The sequence below is a fragment of the Bufo bufo genome, chromosome 4, assembly GCF_905171765.1.
Source record: "Bufo bufo chromosome 4, aBufBuf1.1, whole genome shotgun sequence".
In the NCBI taxonomy this organism is placed as follows: Eukaryota; Metazoa; Chordata; class Amphibia; order Anura; family Bufonidae; genus Bufo; species Bufo bufo.
In genome coordinates, this window is record NC_053392.1 from 586,123,319 (window position 1) to 586,141,475 (window position 18,157).

The 18,157-nt window shown below is 45.9% G+C and overlaps 1 protein-coding gene across 1 annotated transcript in view; it reads left to right on the forward strand.

Moving 5' to 3' along the window:
- Positions 1 to 5,321: 5,321 nt before the first annotated feature.
- The window catches only part of KCNK2 (potassium two pore domain channel subfamily K member 2), a 164,327-nt gene continuing 151,491 nt past the window's right edge, over positions 5,322 to 18,157 (forward strand). Inside the window, exon 1 of the mRNA XM_040427599.1 lies at positions 5,322 to 5,444. Within this exon, the coding sequence (XP_040283533.1) occupies positions 5,438 to 5,444 (7 nt within the window). The 5' untranslated portion in view covers positions 5,322 to 5,437. The remainder of the gene's footprint in view (positions 5,445 to 18,157) is intronic.

Consider the following 18,157-nt stretch of genomic DNA (forward strand, 5'->3'; position numbering starts at 1 on the left):
TGACATGGTTCCCAGAAAGTCGCTGTCAGCTGCATCCTCTCCCAGCACACAACACAGCCAGTCCGACGAGGCCTGCAGCCCGCACCAGCGACACAGGAGAGAGAACCACCGAGAGATGGACGAGGGGACTCTCCACTCACGTCCCCACTCCAGTCGCTGCCAGCAGACACTCCTAACCAGCACGCAGCCGGACCACTTACGGAGTGCTGCCAGCAAACGACCAGAGATGGGAACATGGAGAGGAACGAGGGATCCCCAACACGGACGGTAAGGTGGCGGGGAATAAGCCACCAACCGTGCCGTTAACGGAGAACCCCCAGGAACGCTCTCCCTCCGGAGAACGCGCATGCAGGCCACAAGGTGATGGCACTGCATGCTGCACCCTCTTCCGAAGGCATGCATACCGCATACCAGACACACACCACGTGTAGTAAAATCAGGGGGACGCCACACGAGGCAACGGTGAAGGGATGGCGGGGAAACGCCACTCACCGCGCCATCAGAGGCGAAACCCCCAGAACGCTCTCCCTCCGAAGAGCGCGCATGTACCCCTTCGCAGACGGCGGTACATGCTACACCCTCTTTCGAGGGAATGCATACTCCCACCCCTCAAAGCCCCTCCCAACAACAAAAGGGGAAGGTTGGTGAGGCATAGGAAACAATGGGAGGGGGGGAGGGGAAAGACAAACAAAGGGGATACCAACACGGACAACGGTGAGCGAGCAATGGCGGGGAATGCCACTCACCGCGCCGTAAATGGTGAAAGCCCCATAACGCTCTCCCTCCGGTGAACGCGCATGCACCCCATCCGTAGATAGCGGTGCATGCTTTACCCTCTTTCGAGGGAACGCCACGCGGGAAGCCTTGTGGTCATACTGTCACGGCTGAGGATGGGGGAAACCCTCAGCCGTGAGGTGCCAGGTGTTGAAGTAGCTACTCGGCCATGAAGCCACAGGACAGGGAGCAGGTCACCTCCTACAGCGTCCCTACCCTGACCCTAACTCCTAACCTGCATGGGCCGACCTTTAAGGTAGGAGGGCCCATGCGCCGGAACCTCGGAGCCCTATCTTACCCTCCGCAGATCCCTGAGCTAGGAGCTGGGTAATGCAACCTACTCCTCCTTGACACGGAGGAGCAGGAGCCTCAATGGCCAAGCTGTTGGGAAAAGGGGAACAGAAACAGCAATACGGAAATGGCAGGTGAACAGACATTGACCAACCTGCCACAGCCCTGCTGACTGGATCCCTAAACAGACAGGGATCCAGAACCGTTATGCTGCACAAACACATATGAAAATCCCAACAGACAAACTTGCTACAACACACACATAAAGACATAGGCATACATAAAACTTTAACTTAAACCTAAACTCAAACTATGACCACAGTGGTGGCTCTCACTGGCGGATGCCAAACACAGGAGGCTGCTATCAGCAAGCATGCTGAAGCAACCTACTGAGCTCTGCAAGAGAGAGGGTCTTAATAGGCCCAAGTGGCCACACCCAAGGATTGGACACACCCAGTGACATCACACACACACTGGGAAGGAAGTTAACCCTTCCAGTAACACAGAAGGGAAAACAAACATACATAAAGGGAAAGTGCACACAATAACTTACAACACAGTGCACACAACACACACACTTAACAATAGGGTTGCTAGGTGTGACCGCATGCCAGGGCAGCAAGCTACCTAGCGACGCTCAGGCTGCTCTGCTGCTAAAAACAACACTGGTTGTCCGCGGCAACCACAAGTGAGGCCACAGACAAGCGGCCCTCACCCGTGGTTGAACGCCCATACAAAACCGCAGACAACCGCATGCGGTAAAGGAGTCACGGTCATGGGCATGGCCGTGACACTGCTTTAATGACCTGTCCTCAGGATAGGTCATCAATATGAGATCGGCAGGACTCCAACTCCCAGCACCCCTGGCAATCAGCTGTTTGAAGTGAATGGGGCTGAGCTGCAATACCCAGCACGGCCAGTATCCAATGGATGGGGCTGTGCTTGGTAAGCTGCTAAGAGGCGGCGGCACTCGCTGGAGAACCGCAGCCTTCTCCAACAGCTAATCGGTAGGGCTGCCAGGTGTCCATCTCATATTGATAACCTATCCTGAGATCATTCATATCAACATCTCAGAAAACACTTTCAAAAGGGCTATGCCAAGTTTCAAACTTATCCCATATCCACAGAATAGGGAATAAGAATCTGATCAGTTGGGGTGATGCCATAAGGCACATCCTATATTAGAAAGGGTGAAATCGGTGGTGAATCCACACGTGGTGGATTCACTAGCACATAATGGGTTAGGGCTGTTTCACACGAGCGAGTCCATTGTGGGAATCACGCTCCGTGTGTCAGCGCTATCCTCCGTTCTAGACTTACAGGAGCGCAGGGCATTATACTGATTTATAATGCTGTGTGTTCCTCTGCTTGACCTTATTGCTACAGAATCATAGTCAGTGCTTGAAGTGGGCCGGAACGCGGCGGTACTCAGTACCGCCACTTCCAAAAATTGCCCTGGAGAGTACCAGCACCTCTCCGTGCGCCCAGTACGTGGGTTTCCGGTACCGGAGCGCAGCGGAGAGCTGGCAGTATCTCCTCCCTAATGTCGTTGGCTGGGCAGCTAGTGGAGGGGGGCGGGTCGTTGCAGAGTACGGCTCAGGCTGGCGCAGGCAGGGAGTTGACCTCACGTTAGGTGACGTCAACTCCTTCCCGCGCGCCTGTGACTGAGGAGCGATCAGTGCGGCGACCAGTGACTGGTCCTCCTTGGAGTCAGGAGTCGGACGGTGCAGCAAAGAACATCGACTTTGCTTTGGAATCCAACTTCTGAAGAGTACTGGTGAGTGACAGGCACCCCCCCTCCCCCCACACACATTAGTTCCTCTCTGTACCAGTACCCCCCCCCCCCCCCCGGGCGGGGGGGTACTGGTAAAGAGAGGAATTAATGTGGGGGAGGGGGGGGGGGGGGGGGGTCTGATGTGCAGGGGGGTACTGGTACAGAGAGGAACGAATGTGCGGTGGGGGGGGGGGGGGGGGTCCTGGTACATAGAGGAACTAATATATATGTGTCTGATGGGTGGGTCTGATGTGTAGGGGGCCCCTGCACATCAGACCCCCCCATCACACACATATATATTAGTTCCTCTATGTACCAGGACCCCCCCCCCCCACCACCGCACATTCGTTCCTCTCTGTACCAGTCCCCCCCTGCACATCAGACCCCCCCCCCCCTCATCACACACATTAGTTCCTCTCTTTACCAGTACCCCCCCCCCCACCACCACCACACATTAGTGCCTCTCTGTACCAGTACCCCTCTGCACATCAGACCCCCCATCACACACATATATATTAGTTCCTCTATGTACCAGTACCCCCCCCCCCCCCTGGCAGGGGGGTACTGGTACAGAGAGGAATTAATGTGTGTGTGTGTGATGAGTGGGGGGGGGGGGTCTGATGTGCAGGGGGGTACTGGTACAGAGAGGAACGAATGTGCGGTGGTGGGGGGGGGTACTGTACTGGTACATAGAGGAACTAATATATATGTGTGTGATGGGTGGGTCTGATGTGTAGGGGGCCCCTGCACATCAGACCCCCCCATCACACACATATATATTAGTTCCTCTATGTACCAGGACCCCCCCCCCCACCACCGCACATTCGTTCCTCTCTGTACCAGTACCCCCCTGCACATCAGACCCCCCCCCCTCATCACACACATTAGTTCCTCTCTTTACCAGGCCCCCCCCCCCCCCCACCACCACCACACATTAGTGCCTCTCTGTACCAGTACCCCTCTGCACATCAGACCCCCCATCACACACATATATATTAGTTCCTCTATGTACCAGTACCCCCCCCCCCCCCCACCACCGCACATTCGTTCCTCTCTGAACCAGTACCCCCCTGCACATCAGACCCCCCCCTCATCACACACACACACACACATTAATTCCTCTCTGTACCAGTACCCCCCTGGCAGGGGGGTACTGGTACAGAGAGGAATTAATGTGTGTGTGTGTGATGAGTGGGGGGGGGGGTCTGATGTGCAGGGGGGTACTGGTACAGAGAGGAACGAATGTGCGGTGGTGGGGGGGGTACTGTACTGGTACATAGAGGAACTAATATATATGTGTGTGATGGGGGGGTCTGATGTGCAGGGGGGGGGAGCACCGGCGCCTAATAGAGTACCGGCACCTCTTTTGGCCCACTTAAAGCACTGATCATAGTGACATAAAGCTGTCCGTATGATCTTGTATCAGTAAGGTCAAGCAGAGGAACACACGGCACTATAAATCAGTATAAGGCCTCCTGCATACGACCGTATGTATTTTGCGGTCGGCAAAACACGGATCCGCAAAAAAATTCTGATTATGTCCGTGTGCATTCTGTATTTTGCGGAACGGAACAGCTGGCCCCTAAAAGAACAGTCCTATCCTTGTCCTTAATGCGGACAATAATAGGACATGTTCTATTTTTTTTCCAGAACGGACATACGGAAATGGAATGTAAATGGAGTAACTTCCATTTTTTTTTTTTTGTGGGCCCCTTGAAATGAATAGTTCTGCATACGGTCCGCAAAAGAGATGGAATGGACATGGAAAGAAAATACGTTCGTGTGCACGAGGCCTATTGCGGTCTCCAATGCACGGGCACCATCCGTGCGGTTGCCGCAGATGGATGCAGACCCATTCAACTTGAATGGGTCCGTGATCCGTCCACACCAAAAAAAATAAAAATAGAACAAGTTCTATTTTTTGGTGGAGAGAACCCCTACAGAAGTATTAGTGCTTCCGTGCTTCCATTCCGCACAGCTCCTTCCGGATTGCGCACACGGCCGCTGCCCATATATTGTGGACCAGCAGTTTTTGCGGGCTGCAATACTGGCCTCATGCTGCGAGTCCAGGACGGAGGGTCGTGCTCACCCATGGAGCCTGATTCCCTCAATGGACACAATACTTTGCCTTCTTTTTCTTTAATTCAGGCAATGCCATAAGAAAATCCAGAATGTTCTCCTACATTCCTAAGGGGGTGAGACAGTCACTTTGCACCTTCCGAGGAGGCAGCACTTAGCAGGCAGGTGCTCCCCACTTGGCATGCCTCTGTCTCCCAGCACCTGCCTGCCCTCCCCTCCTCAGCACAGGCTTTGCTGTGTGCACAGCTTGCTCTTTGTAGTTTCATTCACAGCAGCCTTTTCTCTAGGTCTTCCATTTCCAGCTAAACCCCTTGGATCCTGCCTCAAACCCTCCTCCCTCCCCATCATCATCATCATCACCATCATAGACATCCCCTGCCTCTCCACAGTAGCTGCTCCTGCCTCTCCTCAGCTCTAGCACTCTGTGGACTCTACATCCAGGCTTCTCCAGTCCCCAGCAGCACCACACAGTCAGACAATGCCTTGCTTCCCAGAGAAGGACCTGCAGAGAGCCTGGAAATGAGAAGTAAGTGCTTTCTAGACTGATGGATGTGCAGGGTGGAATGTACTGGAGAACTACAAGTAACAGGAAGCTTGCTTTGTGGTGCTACAGGTTGTTGTATACTGGGTGCATTGTATCACAATTCATGTAGCAGAATGTAAACCAGTGCAACAATGTTTCTGTTTTACAGCTGAACTGGACTTAACCCCTTCATGCCTCTCCACCTCGCTTATACATTTTGGATCTATGGGTGCAACAATGTTTCCATTTAATGATTGAACTCCTCCTGCATTTTGCACCACTTCTTGTAGCTTCCTTCCTTCCTTCTACCCCTTTGGCTTCGGATTTTGAAGGATTTTTACTTTTATCTTGCAGAAGGTGTAGGCAGATGAGACCTGCTCCACCAGGGAGGAGAGGGTGCAGGGTGTGCATTGTGTGAGGGGGTTTGGGCATAATGAGCATCTGGGGTCCTTGCTGAAGGATTCGGATTTAAGAAGAACAAGGAGAGGCAGCTGATGTATGCTCCTTGCATAATGCAGAGCTGCGGGTTTGTAGCAATGCGTGATGATGTTCTCTCTGGATGATGTGGAGTCAGGATCACACAGGAGACTTCCTACAAGGAGGTCTCCTGGTCTCCTGGATGCTCAGTAATGAAGCTTCTGGACACTCACAGCCCCAGCTCCTCATTAGCACAGGCTTCATACTGAGGAGCTGAGTGTCCAGAAATGTGACTGCAAACTCCACCAGGGCTGTCACTACAGGTCTACAGTATGGAACTGACCATCTATCTATCTATCTATCTATCTATCTATCTATCTATCTATCTATCTATCTATCTATCTATCTATCTATCTATCTATTATCTATCTATCTATCTATCTATCTATCTATTATCTATCTATCATCTATCTATCTATCTATCTATCTATCTATCTATCTATCTATCTATCTATCTATCTATCTATCTATCTATCTATCTCTTCTATCTATCTATCTATCTATCTATCTATCTATCTATCTATCTATCTATCTATCTATCTATCTATCTATCTATCTCTCATATTTCCAGTTTACTGACCTGCATTAGCTAAAGGCCAATTTACTAAGCCCATTGAACATACCAGTGTGTTTTTGTAGTATGGAGCCTTCCGAGGAATCCTATGTGACTCCGGGGAGGATGTCCGAATTGACACTTGCCTTTATTGCTTGGTGACCGCTTTCCCAAACCTGGTGACACAACAATGCAAAGAAATTCTGAAAGTATCAGCAGGTGCCACGTGGCAATGATATGGGCGACAGCGAGCTGAAAAACTGCCACCTGTAGCATCTCACCCACTACCATACAGAAAATGCTGAAATCTGCGCCCAAACAAATGCACAGCTGACAACTAGGGGCAGCTTTCTAAAATGATCAAAATACTATTGGTTTTCCTCCAGCTTCTTCCCCTTTAGGGAACCTGCACACGGTACAAATTTGCATGTAAACAATCCTCTTGAAATCCACACCAAAACTGCGCAAAAAACACATAAATCCGCACTCTTTATCACGGTGTCGGTGTGGTTTTTGTACAATTTCAGTTTTTTTTGTGGATTTTCTGTTTATGTTAACAACCCCATGGAAGTCTATGAAGAAAACCCCTCTACAGAAGGTGTGAAAACGCACAAACAATTGACGCGCTGCAGATTTTAAAAGCCACATGGAAAGTCAATTTCCGCACAGAAGAAAAAGCACTTTGCTGGTGCTGTATTACGCTGTGGTTTTTCTGCACGACAATCTGCACGGAAAAACTGCACGTAATCCGCATCGTGTTCAGTTACCCTTAGAGAAACACTGAGGTGATGTGATGGTCACGGTTTTACCACAACCACCATGTGACACTGCGGAGCCCTTGCCTTAGTATGAATAGCGTACTTACTTTTCAGTGCGTAATATAGTGCATGCATATACCGTAGCAATGTACGGAGATTTCCTAGAGTACCAGTTACCCGATCGGTGTATTATGAGGGTTGTTGCAGACGATGTACACACATTAGTGGACAATATGCTAGTTCTATGTAGATGTCCTTTAGTGGATTCTTCCTAGGACCCCAGATCCAATTTTACCTTTCTTAGCCCCCTTTCACGCGAGCGAGTTTTCCGCGCAGGTGCAATGTGTGACGTGAACGCCCAGCCCCCGCACTGAATCCTGACCTATTCATTTCAATGGGGCTGTGTACATGAGCGGTTTTTTTCACACATCAGTTCTGCGTTGCGTGAAAATCGCAGCATGTTCTATATTCTGCGTTTTTCACGCAGCCCTGGTCCCATAGAAGTGAATGGGGCTTCAGTGAAAAACGCATTGCATCCGGAAGCAAGTGCGGAGGCAGTGCGTTTATCACTGATGGTTGCTAGGAGATGTTTGTAAACCTTCAGTTTTTTATCACGCGCGTGAAAAACGCATCAAAACGCATTGCACCCGTGCGGGAAAAAACTGAACAACTGAACGCAATTGCTGACAAAACTGACTGAACGCATCCGGAGCCCAGGGGCGGACTGGGAACTTAAAGTGGCCCTGGAGAAAATACTAAAAGTGGTCCTGTTTTGTAGTCGGGTCCAAATTGATGGAAGGGGGGCCAGCAGTACCATATTATGGCGCATTATACCACATCAATAGAGCCAAATACCACAGTGCAACACAAAATATTGCCCCCATCAGCCCAAAATACATCCTCAAAAATTACACTGGCCGGCTGTGAGGGCTCAGGTGGCCCCTTGGGCATCGGTCCACCGGGAAATCTCCCTGTAAGGTCTATGGCCAATCCGCCACACTTGTGTGAAAGAGGCCTAAGAGTCCATCTTCTAAATTCTTCTCATGTTCTCATTTGAAAAGTTGTTAACATTTCCATTTAACCTCTTATTAGTTGTATCTGGTACTGAGAAAAACTGACGAGAAGTCAATATCACAACCAGTTACCACCATCACGTTTTCCTAGAGTCCAGAACAGAAACATTTGTTGTGATATGTAGCAGTATAGTATGAGAAAATGTATGACTGCATAGCACAGCATATTTACCATGTCTGCCTATAGAGGGCAGTATAATATTACCTATATTCCTGTACATAGGAGCAGTATTATCGTAGTTATATTCTTGTACATAGGAGCAGTATTATAGTAGTTATATCCTTGTATGTAGAAGGCAGTATTATCGTAGTTATATTCTTGTACATAGGAGCAGTATTATAGTAGTTATATTCTTGTACATAGGAGCAGTATTATAGTAGTAATATTCTTGTACATAAGAGGCAGTATTATAGTAGTTATATCCTTGTATGTAGAAGGCAGTATTATCGTAGTTATATTCTTGTACATAGGAGGCAGTATTATAGTAGTTATATTCTTGTACATAGGAGCAGTATTATAGTAGTAATATTCTTGTACATAGGAGCAGTATTATAGTAGTTATATTCTTGTACATAGCCAGTATTATAGAAGTTATTTCCTTGTATGTAGGAGGCAGTATTATAGTAGTTATATTCTTGTACATAGGAGCAGTATTATAGTAGTTATATTCTTGTACATAGGAGCAGTATTATAGTAGTTATATTCTTGTACATAGGAGCAGTATTATAGTAGTTATATCCTTGTACATATGGAGCAGTATTATAGTAGTTACATTCATTTACATAGCAGGCAGTATTATAGTAGTTATATTTTTGTACATGGGGACAGTTTTTTTTTTGATAAATACGAAGGATTAAATATAAATTCTGACTGTAAATACACATTAATGGCCCTTAATTCTTGAAGTGCTACCAGTATCGCATTACCCTTGGAATACCACTTGTTCAATCAATTAAACATTTAAGTTTTTTTTTGCTTTACTGTCTCTCCTCTGACGAAGCTGAAGCTCTCTGTGCCAAGCGTCATGTGCCACTGCTTAACAAGGACCTCAAGGAGAGTCATGCCTGGGTCACAGCATGGGTTAGCTGGAGACCGCTCACTGTCATGGTGATGCTTATTACATTAAGTTGTGAATTTCCCCTTCCTTAATAGAATTTTACAATGACTACAGTCCTGAGTTCAAACACAAGGGAATTCATGTTGTGCGGGTAATAGGGAAATATCAGAGCCGGTGGCAGTGGTAGGAAAACTCCACCTATTACTGTAAACCAAGACATATCAGTCAGCATGGAGCTGCTGGGGTCTTGACCCACCACCATTATGCAATGTCCATAAATCAGCATGGTGTCACCACATACACTTATACTGCCATTCCCTGACTCATAATAAGAATATCTGTCATCCATCTCTGTCGTCTTATAACTGGAAGTCGGGATCTACATCTATAAACACCTCTGCAGCTGTTAGACTTCATAGTTCTGCAGTTAGCAGAGGGATTTACCCAGCAACAGATGGTGGCCCTCAGAAAATGTGAATGGCAATGGAGGAAAATGGACTTAAAGGGACAAAAACATTTATCACCTCTCCACTGACCACTGTTTCCGTCACACCCACAGATTTGCAGTGGAGCAGCAGCATGCATGCTCGACCACTGCTGATTCTTGCCACGGTTGTGCAACTCGGGGTATAGGGGAACCATACACCCCCCCCATTTTAAAAACTGGAGCATTTATCACTTATGCAGTGGACAGGTGATAGATGTTTTTGGTCGGAATGTTAAGGTGCCTCTGTCATATATGAACGACTAAAAGATGTGTACGAAGGGACAATTGCCAAGTCTCTTGAAATGTCCAAGATGCTCCTGAAAAAAAAGGAGATCCCCCAAGCCCCATAGAAGCCTCCTGCTACCTCCTGAAAAACAACCTTGTGGTCTGCAAAAAGGGGCTTGTCAATCCACAAAATAAAAATAAAAATTGTCACGCACTGCACTCTTGGATCTCCCAGATGCCAATTTCTAAAAGTTGGCAAGCATGATGAAGGGTTAAAGGATGCGCCATGTTCTTTTCTGCATGCTTCCAATGTTAACTGACTTGACTATGATGTTGTAAAGTCGGTTCACACCGGCAGCACAGACCATTTTTAGCATTGGTGGTTTATGTGGCTCAGCAGAGATGTCCTGTGCACGGTTGAGGCCAGAGGTTGACTGTAGGGGTGACCTGTGCACGGAAAGCCACCGCTGCAGCCAAGATGATTTCAGCAGCGGGCGGACCGGAGCGCAGCGCTAGAAGACACAGAGAAAAAGATTAAGCATTCATTTGGTATTTTGAAGGGGTTGCCGAGTTCACATTTCAGTTATTTGGTCAGTTATTTCCATCAGTTATTGTGAGCTAAAACCACAGAACAGGCGCAGATCTTTCCATTGTACTTTATCTCTAAGTAGACTTCACTACTGGTTTTGGCTCACAATAACTGATGGAAATAACTGACCAAGTGTGAACGCAACCTAAAACTGATTTTCATCCTTTAAGTGTAAACAGTAAAGGTTCCCATTCAATGACTGCATCCAGAGTCTGATTAATGAGGTGTATGAGATAGTTATGTGGCACTTCATAATGCTGTAGCATAAAAATAATAATATAATAATCTTTATTTCTATAGCACCACCATATTCTTCCGCACTTCAGAGGGTGCATGTACAAGACAAAATAGACATCACAGGATTAAAGGCTAATATACAAAGGAAGCACTAAGAGTGAGGTCCCTGCTCACAAGAGCTTACACTCTAAGAGGAAAAAGGGGTGACACAAAAGGTAAAGTTGATTGTTTTATAAAGTGGTTTGGCCACCTTTGTACTAGATAGAGCAGTGCAGATGGAGCTGTATGACCTAATACATTGAGTGTAGGGATTAATGTTGGATGATGGCATTCCGTTCTGAAGAATGAGGGTCGGGGGAGGGAAGGGAAAAGTTAGATCAGGGAACGTAATAAGCCTGTGTAAAAAATATATGTTGGTAAGGCATGTTTTAAGCTAAGGATGTTGAGAATTAACCTGATTGTCCAGGGCAGTGCATTCGAGAAAACGAGTGCGAAAGAAGTCTTGAAGATGGGAGTGAAAGATTCGATATATGGAGGATTTAAATCTTAGATTATTTGCAGAATGGAGAGCATGGGTAGGGTGGTAGACTGAAATCAGGGAGGAGATGTAGGGGGGTACAGCACTGTGGAGAGATTTGTGGGTGACGGTGGGGAGTTTGAACTGTGTCCTGTAGTGGATGGACAACCCTGTGATGTTCCTGCCACAGGCTAGAGGCATCAGTGTAATGGCTGGACTGAAAGTTCAGCCTGGCTCCTGCATTTAGGACAGACTAAAGGGGGAAGAGCTCAGTGAGGGGAAGACTGATCAGTAATGAGCTAAAGTAGTCAAGACGAGAATGAATTAAAGCAACAACAAGAGTTTTGGCCGTTTTCATTGTGAGAAATAGGCAGATTCTGGAGATATTCTTGAGGTGCAGACAACAAGAGTGTGCAATTGATTAATTATGCGAAGCAAAGGAAAGATCTGAGTGAAACATAACTCCAAGACAGCAGGCATGCTGCCCAGGAGTTATGATAGTACCACGGACTGAATTTTAAATATCAGGTTTAGGTAGGCTAGTACATAGAGAAAAGACAAGAAGTTCAGTTTTTGAGAAATTCAGTTTCAGAAAAAGAGAGGACATGATGTTAAAGACAGCTGCCAGACAATTATTGGTGTTTTAGTACTGCTGGGGTGATGTCATGGGATGAAGTATATAGTTGGGTGTCATCAGAAAAGGGATGGGACTGGAAACCAAATCTGCTGATAGTCTGTCTGATAAAACTGAACCCTGAGTAACCCCAACATGAAGAGGATAAAGAGAAGTAGAGATTACAAATGATACACTGAAGAAGTGACCAGAGACATAGAAAGAAAGCCAGGAGAAAGCAGTGTCCTTAATTCCAATAGAGTGGAGCATACTAAGGAAGAGTTTGTGGTCTACAGTGTGAAATGCTGCAGAGAGATCCAGGAGAATCAGTAGAAAGTAGTTGCCATTCCATTTCACTTTTGGGAGATCAGACACTTTTGTAAGGGCTGTTTCTGTAGAGTGTAGAGGGCAAAAGCCAGATTGCAAGTGGTCGAGAAGAGAGTTTGCAAAAAGGTAAATTTTTAGGTGAGTGTAGACCACACATTCCAGGAGTTTATAGATGAAGGGGAGATTACAGACAGATTAGTAGTTAGCAGCACAAGTTGGGTCAAGAGATGTGTTTTTTGAGTAGTGGTGTTATAACCTAATGTTTAAAAGAAGACGCAAAGATGTTGAGAGAGAGAGGTCAGATATTGTAGTTTGGTGACTGATGACAGCCGAGATATGTGAAGGAATCAGATCACTGCTGCAGATAGTCAGTCGAGAGGAAGAGAAGAGCCTGGGGACTTCTGTTTTAGGTCAAATGAGGAGAGAGAACAAGAGGAGGTGTGGGAGAGAGGGGGATCGAAGCTGGTTGGTGACTGGGAGATTATTTCATGCCAGAAACATTTTCTCCATAAACATTCGGCACACCTAGAGCATGCTGAAGAGAAGGTGTTTCAGGTGTGTATCAGGGTTTCCGCGGTCTGTGTTAGGAAGGTTGGAGTATAATAGCAGCTGCTTCATCCAGGGTGGTTTTGACGGTATGTTTGCAATGATAGACAACCAGATCTGAACAAAAAAGGGAAAAGATTGGGGCCAGTGATAACTTTAGGGTGTTGATAAGTTGCTGGGAGTTGTTGGCGTGTAAGTTTCTGTATGTGTGAAAGGTACAAATGTCATGAGAAGAGCGAGCAAACTTTATAGTAAAGGAAATAAGATTGAGGTCAGAAAGTGAGAAGGATGAGTGTCACGACCTTGTTCATGGCCGTGACTCTTGGAACCGCATGCAGTTGCCTGCGGTCTTGTCTTGTTGTCAATCACAGGTTGAGGGCTGTAGTATGTTGCCTCACCTGTGGTTACCGCTGGCAACATAATGTATGTGGCAGTTTAGCAGCCTGAGCTGGTGCTGGGCAGCTTGCTGCAATGTGCATGCGGTTGCACCTGGCAACCTATCTTTGTCAGGTGTGCCTTTTTATATGTCTGGTGTGCACAGGGTTTTAGTTATGTGTGCACTTTACCCTGTATGTGGCTGTTCTCCCTTCCCTGGTGTGAGAAGGGTTAATTCCCTTCTGTGTGTGTGAACACTGGGTGTGTCTGTGTGGGTGTGGCCACTTTGGGCTATATAGCCTCAGTTGAGACCTGATGTCTGAGGGGTACTCCAGCCTTGTTTGTAAGCTGGAGGCACCCTCCTGGTCCCTTATTCCATCTGCCAGTGAGGGCCACCCTTGTGGTCATAAATTGTGATACACGATGTTATGAAGATGTGTTTGTGTTATGCTTGTTTATTGCAGCGTATGGTTTCCTGGGTTCCTGTGTGGTGTGTGCTCTGTCTCTTGTGTTGTTGTGGACAGCAGCACTTATACTTGGGTTCCAGGCTCTGTGTCTGTGGCAGGTAGGTGTGGTACTAGTTGCACTTACCTGCCATTGCCATATGTCTGTTTCTGTTCCCTTTGCAGCCCGGCCAGTTTAGACTCCTGTTTCTCCGCATCCAGGAGGAACAGGTGGTCTACCCAGCTCCTAGTTCGGGGATCGGCGGAGGGTGAGTAGGGATCTGAGGTTCCTGAGCATAAGCCCTCCTACCATCAAGGTCGGCACATGCAGCTAGGAGTCAGGGTCAGATTAGGGATGCATTAGGAGGTGACCTGCTCCCTTATTCTGTTGTCCTGGCCGAGCAGCCACTAACATCTCGTGGCATCGCACGGCTGAGGGTTTTTCCCATCCTCAGCCGTGACAATGAGTTGATAAAGTCAGAGACAGAACAGAGTCGGAAGAAGACTAGATCAAGCATATTCCTGTCTTTGTGTGTGGCAGAGGAAGTAAGTGTGAGAGGCCTAGAGAGGAGGTTATAGAAGGAAAGTGAGATGCCAATAAGGAGGCTGGATCATCAATGGGGATGTTAAAATCCCCCATAATAAGAGTTGGTAACTCGGAGGAAAGAAAATGAGGAAGCCAAGCAGCAAAGTGATCCTGGAACTGGTGGGGTGAGCATGGGAGACGATAGACAACAGCAACTTGCAGGGAGAATGGGTAGAGGAGTCTAATGATGTGGACCTCAAAAGAGGAGAATGTGAGAAGAGGGTACTGGGGGAATGACCTGAAACGTGCAGTGTGGAAAAATAAGTATGCCTACTCCTCCACCATGCTGGTCGTCAGGTCTGGGGTTGATGGAAAAGTGTAGCCCACCACAGGATAGAGCAGCAGGGGAAGAGGTGGCATAATGTTGAAGCCAACATGATGCCATCAGTACAAATCAATACAGTTGAGGTCGGGCAGAGACACACAGCATTATAAATCATTATAAGGCCATTCGGTCCAGTAAAGGTGGCCATACACATTAGATAGAAGTTACTTGATGGTTGAACAGCAGTTCAACAAACAATCATCTTTCACAAACGATCTTTCTTTGAATGAAAGATGTTTCGTCTCTATTGGATGAAAATATTAAAAACGGCCGACTTCTTTTTAAATGACTTCTTCTTTTTAGTCTATCATCGGTTGGCTAAAACAATCCTTTATTGTTAAACCGACGAATGTTCATTTTGGTTGTTAATTAAGCAAAAAACGACCCAGGGGGGCCTAGGAAAATTCAAATATAAAGAGTTCAATAGCCAAAGGCTATAGGGTTCCTGTTTATTGCCAATTTTAAAATATAACGTTTAATAATGTTAAAATTATATATTGCCCAGTTTAACATTACAATATATATTTTAACATTATATTATTAAAGGTTATGTTTTAAAAATTGGCTATAAACAGTAACCCTATAGCCTTTGGCTATTGAACTCCTCATTTTGGTTGAAATCATCCATTTTAATCAATTTAGACTAATATGTATGACCACCTTAAAGCAATTAACAGGGCTTTCCCACCATAATGTTTTATGATAGGATAGGTCGTAAAGATGGACAACAACCGCTCTTAAATAAGTATTCCCAAATCAGATATACATTTCTGCCCTACACCTTCGTTCTCTGCTGTTTCCGTAACTTCCATGGTAGTGAATAGAGAAAGCTACACACAAGCATGGCCACCTCCCCATACATTCTTACCATGGACCCGGTGGACGATAGATGCTTCACTTAGCAGGTCCCTTATCCTTCACATAGGTGCAGGCCCCAGAGGTGGAACCTGCATCTCTCAGACATTTATGGCATGTCCGTTTGACTGGGCAGGGCGGGCTACACGTACGAGCCTCCTTTCTTCCTATTAAAATGGTGGAAGTTACTGAGTTTGCTGAGTGCTTCCTCGTAATCGATAATAGTCCCAGTGGTCTGATTCCATGAAAAATTATGGCTGAGCATCTGCTGTGGAGAAAGACCCTTAACCCCTTAACCCCCAGGCAGACCAGGCTTGTTTGACATTAATTTTTATTGTTGAATTCCAAGAGCCATAACATTTTTATTTTTCCATTGCCATACCTCTATGAGGGCTTTTTTTTTGTAAGACAAGTTGTATTTTTCAATGGAATGGCACAAATTTAAGACACATATATTTTATAGGTTAGCTGTTATTACATTTTTTGTTAGGGGATCCAAAAAAAACACCTGCATTTTTCCCATTGTTCTTTGCATTTTTTTCCACTGTTTACAGTACAGTGAAATTAATCTGGCTCCGCATGAATGCAACGATACCAAATATGTATAGTATTCTTTCCATTTTGGCACTCTTTGTGCTGGTGGCTAGATAGAGAGCCCCCTTCCTCTGTCAGATATCTTGGATGCCATGGTCGCTATTAACAGCAGCATGTAAGTGGTTAAACTGCCAGGAGCAGAGTTATCTCCAATCTCAGTAGTTGCGGCTGGGCCCGGCCATGTAATATAGTACAGCTCATGGTAAAATTGAGCAGTGCCCATGGTTGTCAACCAGAATTTTTCTTTTTTCTGGACAACTTCTCTCAAAATCACGGACAGCCAACATTTTTTACGGACAAATTGGAAAAACAAAATAAATCATAAACATTATAAATAAAAAATGTCTATAGTTCAATATATTGTTAACAATTTATTACTAGAATTTACTGTGAGCTGTAAAATGATGATAATTATCACCAAAATACTCTAGTCAGGTACCACCAGCCTCAAAAAAAATCACGGACACAGGAAAAAAGTTGCCTATTTTAACGGACTGTCCAGAAATTTCTTGACGGTTGGCAACCCTGGCAGTGCCCATGAGATCATCCTGACGGATATCTGTCATAGTAGGGCAACTAGTACCTGAATATATATTTGTCATGGGTCGTTAAGGGGTTAAAATAGCGGCATCGAGCTCATGCTCTATCAGAGAAGCATGTGCTGCGTGCAGACGAGCATCTCTGTCGACAGATTCCCCATGAAAGCGATCACCTGACACGCTCTGTGACTCTGTTCTACACTAATTAGCTGAATTTGACACATTCGGTAGCGTTCAGCAAAAACAGCTTTTCTCAAGAAAGAAAAGTTCACGCAGCACCTGACATCAGATCCGTGCGCTCTACTAGTGCCGTCTACAGCAAATCTGTCTCATGACATTGACTTACAGTGAAGTTGCCTATAGGTGGCACTACAGAGACGGTTTATTTTTATGGGTGAACTAATTTGCATAATTTACCCAAGGTACATTGCTTTAAGAATTTTTCGAGGACTATGGTATTGATATCAGATCAATAAGAAATGAAATCCTGCAGTTTTCAGACTGGCCACTAAACTTAATAAATAACAGGCGCCCTTTCTTGCTCTGTGCAGATCACATCACTGCACTCATCTGCTTATCATCACAGGCAGGAATACAATGACAGATATCATCTATAGATAACACAGGATCCACCATTCACTTTGGGGATATCACAGCTTATCTACTCCCTCCTGACCTCTGCAAGGATCACAGAACATGTCTAGAAAACTCTCCGATAAAAGTCAATGAGGTCCCCTCCTGGTCCAATGTGCCTCTGACCCATGGTGGCTGCGGTAACGAAATTTTCTACACCGCGTTCCAAATTATTATCCAAATTATATTCTTCTCTGACTTTCCTAAATAGTCGATGCAAATGACAGTCAGTATAATTTTCTGTCATCAACCAGTACAAATCAAATTTTATAGAACAAACCTCCCAATGATAACAGTATTTTTTTCACAAATTAAAAACTCAAAATGCACAGTTCCAAATTATTCTGCACAACAGAGTTTACAAACGTTTTATAGGTTCTAAAGAACTGAAAATGGTCATTTGTTGAATTTGCAGCATTAAGAGGTCACATTTACTGAAATCCAAGGCTATTTCAATCAAACACATCTTCACAGGCCAAGTTACATGTTAACATAGGGCCCCTTCTTTGATATCACCTTCACAATTTTTGCATCCATTAAACTTGTGAGTTTTTGGAGAGTTTCTGCTTGAATTGCTTTGCAGGACGTCAGAATAGCCTCCCAGAGCTGCTGTTTTGATGTGAACTGCCTCCCACCCTCATAGAGCTTTTGCTTGAGGATACTCCAAATGTTTTCAATAGGGTTGAGGTCAGGGGAGGATGGTGGCCACACAGTGAGTTTCTCTCCTTTTATGCCCATCGCAGCATGAGATGGTGCATTGTCATTCATGAAGATGAATTTGCTTCGGAAGGCACGGTTCTTCTTTTTTTTTTTACCATAGAAGAAAGTGGTCAGTCAGAAACTGTATATACTTTCCTAGGTCATTTTCACACCTTCCGGGATCCTAAAGGGGCCTACCAGTTCTCT